This window comes from Colossoma macropomum, unplaced genomic scaffold (assembly GCF_904425465.1).
Source record: "Colossoma macropomum unplaced genomic scaffold, Colossoma_macropomum, whole genome shotgun sequence".
Taxonomy (NCBI): Eukaryota; Metazoa; Chordata; class Actinopteri; order Characiformes; family Serrasalmidae; genus Colossoma; species Colossoma macropomum.
The window spans coordinates 8,026,670-8,040,444 of NW_023494792.1; the positions used below are offsets into that span (position 1 = coordinate 8,026,670).

Sequence of the window (13,775 nt, forward strand, 5' to 3'; positions counted from 1 at the left end):
AGGCAGAGCAGCTCGCTATTACAGCGACAGGCATAAGTAAGTCTATTTCAGAAGTTAATAATTCAACATGGTTTGAAGCGAGTGTGTGATGGTTTGGGGGTGTTCAGACGACGCCTTTTCAAACCCTCTCAATCGTGCTTCTTTTCATTGTTGTCAGTGGAGAAATGTGCACTGTGACTGAAAAGCACTTCTCCAGCCTGTGCAATGCAATTGTGCTATGAAACCAGTTCTAAGGTGAAAAAGCGTCAACTTTCTGCTAGGAAACTCTGAAGGGCAACGTATGTCATCCTAAACTATCCAGACAAGATTCCCCCAACAGAGAGGAAACACTAGCGTTTCTGTTTTTGGAACACAATGTATTCTTTATGTTGCCTTTATTGCATGTGTTATTAAAGAAATATTATGTACATTTTATATGTGTTTTTATATGGAACATTCTACTGAATTAGTTCAAACTGCAATCCCACAGTAAAACACAAAATAAGTATTCAGACCTTAGATATTCACAAGGATTATGTTTCTTATGATCTTTTCAACTCAAGGCATTAATAGAGATTGAAGTAAGCTAAATATATACAAACTTCTAATGTATAAGGTACTTTCTATAAGGAAGTATCTGTCCCAAACCCTAACCCTTGAATTTCAACTTGTGAAAATCATATTTAATTATTTTGCACACTTTTAAATACCTTTTTGATTTTTTATTAAAGTGAAGTTAAAAGATTTAGATTTATTATTAGTTTAATTTTTAAATAAAAAAAAGATTGCTAAAAAACAAACAAACAAATAAACAACAAAAAAAAACGCTGTTCCATTATGTCATGTCACCACTGAAGACACATGATTTTAGTCCATTAGCGGAGCCTTATTTTAGCCACACTCCTGCCTTTTAGACCAGGAAATGAGACTGCGTTCCTGTCCAGTGTTGCCAGATTGGGCAGGTTCCTGTCTAATTGGGTGGATTTTGGTTGGACTTGGTGAGAGAAAAAGCATGTTGGTGGGTGGACAAAATTAGGGCTGGAAATTGGAATGACCCATAAACTGTAGCATAGACCATAAAGGTGAAGAAGTGAAAATATGTTTGAAGAATAATTATGCTATACATTTGCCTTTCTGACTATATGAAATCATGGGTCCTATCATATATGATGCATTGAAAAAAGTTAATACTCTGAAAAATTAGCTCTGCAAGTTATGGAAATAAGATACACATACAAATCGAATAATTTAATTACTTTAATGAAATTATTCATAGTTTCTCAGATTACATAAAAAGCATTTGGGTCTTCATAGCAGTGGTAAAGCAAACACATCTATTACTATAAAAATAACCTAAAATCACTACCAAAGCAGTCGCTACTGAAACATTTGGTAAAGTTTCAGTAGTGTTATGATTGTTTTGTTAGTGACCAAATCTAATGTTTAATTACTGATTTTAATAAAGTAAACATAATTAAGGTCTAGAGCAGGGGCGTCCAATCTTATCCGCAAAGGGCCGGTGTGGCTGCAGGTTTTCATGCCAAACGAGCTGGAGCTCACCTGATTCCAATTGTTTAATTAATTGGTATCTGTCTTCAGCAAATGATCACATGCGCTCCTGCACTGCTGGAGTGAAAACCTGCAGCCACACCGGCCCTTTATGGATAAGTTTCAACACCCCTGGTGTAAAGTCACTCAAAGCAAAATGATTTTACTCTAAAGTCCAGGTGAGTTAAAAAGTGACATGGGTTTCCAACTCTGAACTAATTCACTGGAATGAACCATATCTGTCAGTTTGGAAATGTTTATTAATTGGCCGAGTCTTTCCTGTTTGTTCTTACCTACTTGTCAATCAAATTAGTTTACCAGCCACCTAAGCAGCACTACCTGCTTCTTTTAAAGCACCAGACATGATAAACCTGCCGTTTAAAAGGTTGTTAGCTACATTAGCCTCCTAGCTCCAATTCAAACATAGAGATGCAAATTGTGGAAATCAAACATGTCTTAACTGACTGAGTACATTTGTGATAAGAGAGAGAATTATTGCCAAAGAGGCTTAAATAAAACATCAGATCTGTGGTCAAGCTCCCCATCTAATCACATTCACCATGGAGTGACTGTGTGTGTGTGTGTGTGTGTGTGTGTGTGTTAGGGGCTTACCTGTGTACAGAGAGATGTAGGCAGAATCGATGACCTCATATTTCAGGCCTGGGAGAAAAGGGCGCCACTGTAGTGGAGAGAAGAGAGAGAGAGTTAGAGAGAGATGGAGAAATAGAGAGAGAGAGAGAGAAAGAGAGAAGGCAAAGAGTGAAAGAGCAAGATAGAGAGAAATGGGAAAGAGTGAAAGACCGAGAGAGAGGGAGAAGGGAGAATACAGACAGAGGAAAAAGAAAGAAAGGCAAAGAGAGGTTGGGAGATAAAGAGAGATGGAGATGTAGAAAGAGAGAGAGTGAGAGAGAGAGAGAGAGAGACAGAGAGAGACAGAGGGGAATAGAAAAGAACTTTTTTCTCTGCAGATGAAAAGATGAGTGGTCTTCATGTCTGCACTGTGCAGTATTGATTGAGGGATGGGGGCTTTGGGGATCAAAGCCTGGCTGAAGGAGGCCGAGCAGGAAGAGGACGTGGCACCGGCCTTCTTTTACCTCAGACTCACAGCGTGTAAGGTGACCCTCACACTTCAGACACACAGGACATGTGCTGAACTCCTCATAGTGAGGTACTGACACACACACACACTGCCCTCTCCTCGCCCCCTCCACACACACACAAACTCACGTGTGCGGTCCTCTGGCAACACACATTCACCGAGCAACTGACAGCCTACAAGTCTTTTAAAGACATTCAGCAATTACCACGTCACTTCTCGTTATCCTCCTGCTAATGAGGGGAGACAGGGCATTTTCCATGCCGAGAATCCACACCACAAACACACACACACACACACAGAGGTAGAAGCTTCAACATTATGCACACACCAAGTCATAACCTTCATGAAGTCACACCAATATAGACTAATATGAACCACATTCTTTTAAATGATCTCATTCTGTTTCTCTGGAATTCAGAAAATATTATATTTATATTATATATAAATATTATATAAAATATTATATTCAATTTAGCTCCTCTGGAGTACAGCATGGTCACACACGAATATCATCACTATCCAAAAAAAATGTCATCAGATTTTTTTGTTTCTTCATCTTTTGAATGCACCAGCAGTGTTTTACACTGTGTGTCCATTTCATGATGAACAGACCAATAGAAATGCTCCAAAATGACTTGGAACAAAATCTCTTTACATTAACTTGCATTGAAAGTTAAGGGAGTTTTTGTACACCTATAGTATTCTCATAGATGCAGTGTGAGCTGATGGGAATGTGAGTATAGCCAACAGTGCTCTGTCTGCAGGGGGCTGAAGGTCGAGTGGGACAGAAACAGAGTGGCTGTATTCTAGGACAGTACTGCACACGCAGGACACTTCAACACATGCTCTCTACACCATCAATCACTGATACCACTACTACTGTGAGACAGCAGGCAATGTGAGCTGATTTCTCCAACCCTGAGTCAACGGAGTTAAACTTTCTGTCTCTTTTATTGCTTTCCATCCCCTTCATCTAGAACATATACCTGAATTACCACGCCATACGGGACAAATCCAATTATGATTTTTACATCTAGTTTTAAGATAATAATTAAGCCAGTTTCTTCTTCACTTGAGCTTAAAATGCATGGATTGGTTTTGCAAACACTGAATAAATGGGGAAATGTGCATCCATGCAGTAAGCAACAGAACATCATACAGTATCCCTGTGGTTTCTGGTGAAAAACCTCAACCTGATTTGCAAAAGCATTAAAACTCTCAAGACTCAACAACACTATAGTTGTTGTGAGTCCTGGATTTCATGAGAACAGACCAACTGTCTATTTAAATACTTGCCGGGAACAAGGGTAGAACATGACAAGTAAGAAAGGCCATGTTAAATGTGTTAAACTTCCAACAGACAGTACTGGAAATAAGTGGTTTTGAGTAATTTTTTTATACAATAATGTTCAAACAAATATTGGCCCACATACTGCCCTTTGGTCAGCACATTTTCTGGAGTGCTGTACCGAAAACAGAGCACAGTACAGTGCTGGCTCGCCATAAGCTGCATCAGAGACAAGGAGCAGTACCGACAAGTTGTGACCGAATTGTCATGCCACATACAAAGCTTCTAATAAACAGCTAAACATAGCCTGTATATATAGTATGTTTACATATTTTAGCAAGATAAACTTTGAGTGCATGGTGAGATAAATGATCTAATTATAATTTGTTATAAAGTCAGAATCTATATATTTTTGCCATATCTGCATAAGTAGGCTTTGTTTTGTAGATGCATTGTCCAGCTCCAGTTTTGAAGGCCCTAAACTGCACTATTTTGAGGTTTCATTGCTCTAAATTAGGCTCATTAGCTAATTATAAAGCCTATGAAGGGCTAAACACAGAGGCTATATCAAGCTTTGCAGTTTTTATATTAAAACTAATGCTGGCTTTGTGATTCATGATATTTGCATGTATTCAGGAATTACATATCGCTGCTGTCGGAACAAAACCTTGTATCTCCATTTTTGTCATTTTTCAGTTTTTCACATAATTTGAAAATGTTTCCCTTTACACTGTGTGTACATTTCATGATGAATGGACCAAGAGAAATGGCCCAAAATTACCTGGAAAAAAATCTGGTTCCATTTACTTAAAAGTAAAGTATGTTTTTCCTTCTCCTGTAAAGTTACCATTTTGGAGATACAAGGTTTTGTTCCGACAGCAGACATATGTTTCTGAAACATTAACCTCATAATAAATGCAATAAAGGAAATGTGTTTTTTTTCTAAGAAATTAACAAACAGAACATGCCATTCCATGTGGATGAAGTTCTTAGCTACGGGAAAAAATGATTGTTGTTTTTTTTTTTATGATTCTGTTTTTATGTGCTCCGAGTTCAAAAACCTACACATTTTCCTCTGCATACATCTTTCCCCAGAATATCACTGAGTCATTTGAATTACTAAGTTCTTAAGGAATATTGCTACATGCACACTACATGCTCAATAACACTGAACTGACATCTTAACGCTGGCAAATAGGGATGCACGACGATATCAGAATCACATCGGTAGTGGCAGATATTGGCTCAAAAAATACTGGCATTGGGCAGATGTTTATATTTGGCTGATATTTCAATCTAATATTTGATGATGTATTTATTGTCCTCCAGCAGAGCAGAACATTTAGGTGATGCTGGGCTACTATGCTAAAATATCTGCATTTTATTAATTTTACTGTATTTGCAATGCTACAGAAATAAATGTTAACTGCTAATGAAAATAATATCAGCATTAGCCCAAACTTTCCATATCAGTGCATCTATATGTAAACCAGCCAGCTTTGTCAAGTGAAGTAGTTAAGTCGCCCCAGCAGTGGTGGACTACAGTTTCAGTAGCCTGGTGTTGTTTTACGATTGTGCTAAAGAGATGTGTTGTTATAATTTTAACATAAATAAGTTAGGTTGATGAAATGTGCAGGAATGTCAGCTTGCTTGTAGCAATATTTATATTTCGACTATTTAATGGCCTCGCAATTCAGAGGACATTTGACAGTTGGAGAAAACGTGTGTTTACTTAATAAAAACTTCAACACAAAGAATTATTTAAACAAAATTTATATAATAAACAATAGGGGACCTTCTCCTGAATGATTCTCATATATCCTCTCTCTCTCTCTCTCTCTCTCTCTCTCTCGTACTCTTCCTTCCAGCTTCATGTTAAACAAGTCTCTGTGCATTAGCGGAGTGCATTGATGAAACCCATTAGCACTTAAAAGCCTTTCCTCAATGATGAATGTGGGCGTCTCAGTCAATGGAAGAAGCCGTAATCAGAGCGGCTCTTACAGGGACAAATAAAAAAGTTACAGAAAAAGCTACAGAGTAGTGCGTGCGTTGGCTGCATTAATGCTAACCGTGGCTGCGGACAATGAACTGAGTCTCAGGACTGTGGTGACAGTTGGTGTGGGAGTAATACACAGGGACGATTCATTGGCCCGAACCCTTCCTCAGCAAAGGCCAAAAATCAATACCAGGAGGACAATAATAAAATGTACCAACAGAGGAACAAAATGACAAAGGCAGCCAGCAGTATTTAATCATGTTTGCGTCTGGTGTGGAAGGTTTGTGACAGCATTGCTCTCTTCAAACGGGCCACGGCTTCTCCCTGGCAAAGGCAAACCTCTCTCTGAGAGAGAAGCAAAGACTCTGCGCTGCTCAACCAGCAGACTATTCTGCTCTCAGCTTTTTCATCTGCAACGTTTGTAGCAACAGATGCTAAATGTCCTCTGCAAGCCACCTTGTCACTGTCAGTTAGGAACGTCCATGCGCAACAGAGAATTAACGTCACTTAACATTTTGACTTTAATAATGCACTGTACATATACATGCTGAAACTGGAGTCTTTGCCAAATAGTTATGCAAATGAATTCCAAACAGGTGCTAACTATTTTACAATAAGGGCACTCAGAATGAGGCTTTAAAGTATGTTCAAATACAGAGGACTAGATGTATTGAGCTTTTTATGACAGAGATGCTTGGAAAAATACAAAATGCGCTTCTCTTCCTCATGCATATGCTTTAGAGTAGGCGTGTCAAACTCAACCACTAAAGGGGCCATATTAAAAAATCTTGACAAATCCGTGGGCCAGAGAAAATTAATGTTTATTTAATGTTGTGCTATTGTCCCTCCCTTTATTTGAGCCCCTGAGCGACGTCTGCCTGAGTCGCCACATGGGAGCCACAAGAGCTGCTAGAGTCACCAGAGCTCCATCTCTGTTGGCTGATCTGCACCGTTTTGACCACCATGAAATTTCATGCTGTACAAACCTGTGCAAACCTCACCTGCATGAACTGACCCTCCTGATGCTGCTGCTGCTGCATAAACTCAAACTATCTAATTAACCATTGCTCCACCTGTTTTTCCCATTTTGTATTCTAATATTTTATACTAATGCTGTTTGCTATCCGGTGTCGACCAGAGGAGGATGGGTTCCTCTTTTGAGTCTTGGTTCCTCTCAAGGTTTCTTCCTCTTGCTCTTAGGGAGCTTTTCCTTGCCACTGTTGCCATTGGCTTGCTCATGGACCCAGATTTTTCTGTAAAGCTGCTTTGTGACAACACCTGTTGTAAAAAGCGCTATATAAATAAACTTTGACTTGACTTGACTTGACTATAACCCCAAACTGGCAATTGTTTATGCAAATAAGCAAAAACTTCAGCAGTAAAATATAGGCATTTGTAGTAGACCTTGAAATGTTACATGTATGCTTTAAATATTCTAAATTTAAATGTCTCCAGGAGCTCGGTCTTTAAAACCTACCCATTTGCTTGAACTAGACACCTGGCATCCTTTCTTTGCTGGAAGTGCGTTAAGACTTGGGCTCAATTTCTGAGCGGCTGAGCTAATGTTAACCTTTTCTGTTGGTTGAACTGCAGCTGAAATGCAGCTAGTGTGTTTGGTGGCATTACTTGTGTGGAATTGTGTAGAATTGTGTAGAATTGAGGTGTAACCACTGTCCCATAGACCGTTGCTGGGGTAGGAGAGTCAGAGCACATATTACATTGCAGTGCATGCTGGGAACTGTAACATGTTAAAAATGTTAATATTAATAGAAAATGAAACTACTTTTGTGGGCCGGATAGGATTGTGTCTGTAAAGGTCGTGTGTTTGACACATGGGCTTTAGAGGAAGGACAGCGCAAACCACGGCAGGATCAGTAAATAGGTGGAGATACTGGAAATGCGAATGATTACATGCTCAATTTACTAAAGGGCAACTAGCAGCATTTGTGTCTCAAAGAAGTGTAATTGGGAAACTATTGGTAATGATAGCAAGCAGACACTGCGGCTAAATGGACGAGCGATCCCTGAAGACATCCAACAGAATGATACTTCTTCAGCTCTCAGGTTCAGATGTACGTGTCTGAGACGATGCAGCACACAGTAGTGCATGGTCCATGTTATTACATTACGGTTTTACAACTACATTTTTTTTGGCTGGAGCACAACACTGTAGAGTGTAATCATAATTTATTAACGCTGCTATCTCTTCCTTGTTAAACTTAATTTCCTCTTTTGTCCTGAGCTTGTTAACAGCACCACTATTTTACTGCTCTCTTTAAACCACTGCACCTCACGAGTGAGCGGTTATTAGGCACTCCTCTGCAGCGCCTTAGTAAATTGAATGTTAATTTCAGGCGCATTGCGAGTGCGTACTGCTGCTGCATCTAGGCACGTTTTGTGCTGCGCCTATGCTCAAAAGTACATCTGTATGTATTTATACATATTTATATTTAAATTGACCTAACCATGCTCTGCCCACAAAAGCATTCTATCTTAGTAACTGTTGTGAAGCTGGACGAGATTTACAAACTGTTGGCAAAACAACTAGTCGTCATTACGCTATGTTTCCATGTTGGTGGTACCTGCATGATGGCAAACAGGATTTTCCATTGTTTTCAATGAACCCACGATGGAAAATTCTGTCCTGCAAGTGGTGCCATTCCGGATGTTTATTTTTCTCAGGAATCTGGCTGCTGAACGCTCGTATCTGAAGTCCAGATGTACCCGTTCATGTTTATGCTATTGCACACCACAGTGCCATGTACCATTGGCTGTGCTGCTATGAAGCATGGAATTTTCAGTGCCAACTTGTAAATAATGCTGATATTTCAATTTAAAATGTTAGGCTACTAAACTGGACTGTGTTGTAGCTGACTGAAACCACGGAGATTGGAAATGCAAAATAAATATAATATGAAATGAATAACACTCTAAACGTACACACGCTGACAAAACCTGTTTTGTATTTTGACAAACCTAAACCTAAAACAGTATTTTTGCCAACATTCTGTAAAGCTTGTCCAACAGTAGCTGCAGAAGAATGCATTTTCCACATTCAGTTACACAGATGCTAATTCAACAGATGCTAAGTATTTTATAACACTATTAAATGCTAATATATATATATAATAATAATCTTGTGGAGTGACGAATCACGCTTAACTATCTGTCTAATGGACGAGTCTGGGTTTGGCAAATGCCAGGAGTACATTATCTGCCTGACTGCATTGTACACACTGTAAAGTTTGGTGGAGGAGGGATAATGTTATGGGGTTGTTTTTAGTTCCAGTGAAGGGAAATCCTAATGCTTCAGACCACACCAAGACGTTTTGGACAACTGTATGCTTCCAACTTTGTGGGAACAGCTTAGGGAAGGCCCTTTTCTGTTCCAGCATGACTGAGCCCCAGTGCACAAAGCAAGGTCCATAAAGGCATGGCCGGGTGAGTTTGGTGTGGAAGAACTTGACTAGCCTGCACAGAGCCCTGACCTCAGCCCCATCGAAGACCTTTGGGATGAACTAGAACAGAAATTGTGAGCCAGGCCCTCTCATCCAATATCAGCGTCTGACCTCCAAATACTCAGAAGAATGGAAGCTGTTATAGCTGCAAAAGGGAGGGACCAACTCCATACCAGTGCCTATGGATTTAGAATGGGATGTCATGCTCTATGGACTACTGTGCCAGTATGCAAATACTGAAATCACTATTATTATGTTTCATAATGGAAAGACAGAGAAATTAAACAGGCTAACAATTAAAGAAAATCCAGATTTTCTGTCTTCTGGTTTAACATGGCTCAAAAATGTGACAGTTTTGTGAGTAAGTATATTATACTTTGCTATGATGAAACACGAGTGCCAAAACATGAGCATGCTGCCAAAGACGCATTGTTAAGAACGTGACTGAGAAGGCTGAGGTGTTTCTCTAACAACTTGTCCACTGAGGAGAAAAGATCTGGTGTAGAAGACAGAGTCCTAATCAGCAGTCTACATTGTAGTGGTTAGTGTTAGCTCATTAACATTAGCTTTTCTGAAGACGCAGCTTCTATTACTCATCAGATACAAAACCTACCAACTTCCCATGGCAATTTTTGAATATTAAAACGTTTTCAAATGTTCACCTCCAGATATATCATCTAAAAAGTAAGCCCACAGGCCTACTTTAATTTTGGATGAAGTCTGTTTTTTCTCTTTTTCGTGTTGTTGCTTTTTGTTCCCTGCGGTATTAAGTCGGAATGCACATCACTAATTACAACAATTTCTTTTGTGAAATGGGCTTAAAGCGATAAAATATGATGAAAATACTAATTATTCAGACTGTCTTTTAAGCTTCTACATTCCACAGGTGGCTGACCTTCCTGTCTCTTTCTACAGTCAGTTTTTCAAGAAAAAACACAGTTCAGCTTAAGTGAACCCAAAGGAATGGTGTTGCTTTCCATCTTCCTCATCACACGTATCATTAGTCCTCAGGCACTCAGTTCACTCACACTCTTCAGGCTGAATTTGGCTTTTGTCTTTTGCTCTTGACTTCAGGCCCTTCCACCAATCAAAGCCCACAGAGCAGAGGAGTGTTGCCATGGGAGACCCACTGTAGGACGCTTCGGCGAGGAGAGAAAGAACAAAGACAAAGAAGCAACAACTGTCCTCCAAGCGTGACATCACAGCGAAGGCAGAGATGGCTACTGTGGAGAATTATGAAACACTGGTTAGAAGCTATTTTTGAGTTTTCTCTTCCCTTTGATAGAATGGATGGCCGACGGCACCTGATTCTAATCTTTCTGGCTCAAGTGTTGTGGATGCATTTGGGATGCATGTCCACATTACCAGTATGTGTCATATACATGCAGAGTTCTACGATGCAGTGATTTGAAGATCAGCGAGTGTGCAGATCTGCATGAAATCGGCATTACCCGAACGCACTGCTGCACTCTCTCCCCCTCTGTCTCTCTCTCTTCCTCTCTGTGTCCTTGCTGTTGGGCTTATTGGGCAGGGTTGAGCCTGTTATTTTTGGCTCCTAATGTGATAAAATTCATTTCTCTCACCACGCTGATGATTTCCGCCAGCGCTACCCACAAAGCCCTGCGAGTGCTCATCATGTCCGAAACGCTCTCCTCGCCCAGCCTCAAGCACTAGAGCCGTCAACCAGGGCTGATTAGCGAATAAACAGATGAATAAATAAGTGAGTAAACAAAGCAGACCTTATTCCACATGCAACAAACATGATGACAGGATACAAACACAAGCACACAGATATTCACATATTAGGAAAAATGCTAAAAGCTAAGATTGGAGTTAGCAGGAGGTGACTGCATAAACCATAGCGTGCAGTGTTTGATATGAGTGGAGTGAAAGGGTGTGATGTCGGTGCGCTGGCAGTGATAGGAAGTTAAGGGCTAATTGGGAGGACTCTGGAGAGCTCATCAGGTTGGGCCAATAAAACAGTTCATTAATAGCCAATGTTCTCAGCCACAGTCTGCTAAGCCACAATAACAACGTCAAGAGTAATGATCCTGTTCTCGTTTTCTTCTCTATTTTCTCTCCCCTGCAGCTTCTCACACGCACACAATCCAGAATTATGTGAGAGTTCTGTCTTCCGTGTCAGTGCGAGACAGGAAGTGGCAGTGAATGAATGACTGCTGTTTCTGTTTTATCACTATACAAGTTTCCACAAAGTTCCCAACCAGTAGTTCAAGCCATAGGGGCCTACACAACGTAGCAGGTGGATCACTTTTATTAGGGGTGGAGTCAATGTGCTGTTTCATCTCACTTTCTATTTGAACATAAAAAATCCGCATAACAAAAAGATATTTTTCATGTAACTTTTTCTACCACTCCTACCACAAAACACCTAAAGGGGCATTCCACCGACATTCCCAAATTTCAGCATAATTAAATCATTGAGATGTAAACAAAGTCATTCAAAGTAGTATGATGCGGAATACTCCGTTCCAAAGATGCTTATCAAGTCAGAATTATTCACAGTGGTGGTGATAAGAACGAGATGTCTGAAACTTTTGAAGCTCCTTCAAAGAAAGTTAAAACACAACATGGTTATGAATACACAGACTGATGCCTGGGACAGTGTTTTATGATCTTGAAGTAAAATATACAAATATTTAGGTGACACTTTATTTTGAGTGGTTCTTGTAGACGAAACAAACACTTAACAGACTCTCAGTAACATTTTAAGCACACATGAGGGTTAGGATTAGGTTTTGTGTTGAGCTTAAGGTTAGTGTTAGGATTAGGGCCAGGGTTAGGTTTAGGTTTTGAGTTGAGGTTAAGGTTAGGATTAGGACAAGGGTTAGGGTTAGGTTTTGGGTAAGGCTGGGTAAGGTTAGGTTGTGCATAATGGAGATAACATATTAAAAACACATCTACTTAATGTAAGTAATTTGTCAACAGAACATCTACAAGATATTTACTTCAGTGTATTCAGATGCTTCACTGCTGCTACTTCACTGATATGTTGTTGATATGTTACTGATAATCTAATAAGAGTTTATTAGTCATCTACAAAGGACCACTTTACCCATGTATTTTCATGGATTTACTAAAATTTTTCCCATTATCAACATTACAAATGAAACTCAGAAGACACGTGTTTTGGATAGTAAAAAAATGGGTATATTTGCATTGTAGTCATTTTGACCCATCGTTCCTGTCACCACTGTAAAGAAATCAGAGTTGGTAAACTTCTCTATGAAGAAGAACATCACATCAATCCACTCTGAAGGACCCAATTATGCAGATTATGCAGAAAAATTGAGATTCCCCTTTAAGATTGAGAGCTGTGAAGGTTCCTCAGTCCACTTTCTGAGATCTGATTTTGCTGTTTTGATGTTGTAAGCAAGATGCTTATGTTTTATCTTGGCAAAAAGTGATTGTTTTGCAATACACACTTTAAATATCATGCAGTCAACAACAAAATGAGAAGATAGCTAGCTATTGTCTTGCCAACATCAATAAAAACTAACCAGTTAGGTTTGTTAGTTGGTTAATGCAGTAATGTTATGTTTTAGTTAACTTTAGCTAGCTGGCAAGTGTTAACTAGAGCTGCTGTCAAGGATTATTACTGTAATCAGTTAATCTACTGACTATTTTGCCGATCATTCGACAGATCTCATGATCATGCTTCTGTTCCTTTCAGAAAGAAGTTTAAAAACAAGAAAACTGAATTTGCAAAGTCACCATCAAAACACTAAACTGCTTTTGTTTACATTACTGTTCCAATTACTTCTCAGCTAAAAATGTGAAATTGATGAATCAAAAATAAAACTGAATGCAACAAATTGGAGAGTTAAAAAAGAAAACTTTTCATTATTTAGTAAAGCATCCAAAGAGTTAATAAAATGAATGAAAAAAGTTTATTGTATGTCTTAATTTATTATGTAGTGACTATTTTGTTTTCTTATTTAACTTGTCATCTTTAACATGTTTTTCTATTCTTACACAAGTTTAATGATTGATCTTTTTTTTTTTATAATCGATGTAGTCAACTTGGTTAACTAATTGTAGCTATGGTATCATGCAGTCACCACAAAAAAACATCTAACCATAATAAAAACATTTCTATAATTGTTATTGTACTAGCAACATAAATCCAGTTCACTTTGATTTTGTTAATTATACACATTTCCACTGAAATATCATCATTCTATCAATGTTATTGAAGAAAGAAAATGCATAGTTCAACTGAGGGCCCTTCAAAACAGGTGGAAATTGCAATTTATAGCTATTGTGAAAAGGGGAAAAGAGAGGAGCGAGATGGGGTATGACAGAAAAGAACAGATGGACAGATAGTTGGAAAGATGGAAAGAGTTCCCATTTTTCCTCCTGGTGCAAATGTACGGCACTATATAGTCC

At 39.0% G+C, this 13,775-nt stretch overlaps 1 protein-coding gene across 1 annotated transcript in view; it reads right to left on the reverse strand.

Annotated features, from left to right (window-relative positions):
* Window positions 1-13,775, reverse strand: part of b4galnt4a (beta-1,4-N-acetyl-galactosaminyl transferase 4a) — a 192,563-nt gene that overhangs the window by 20,969 nt on the left and 157,819 nt on the right. Inside the window, exon 9 of the mRNA XM_036575784.1 lies at window positions 2,140-2,206. Coding sequence (XP_036431677.1) covers window positions 2,140-2,206 — 67 coding nt within the window. The remainder of the gene's footprint in view (window positions 1-2,139; window positions 2,207-13,775) is intronic.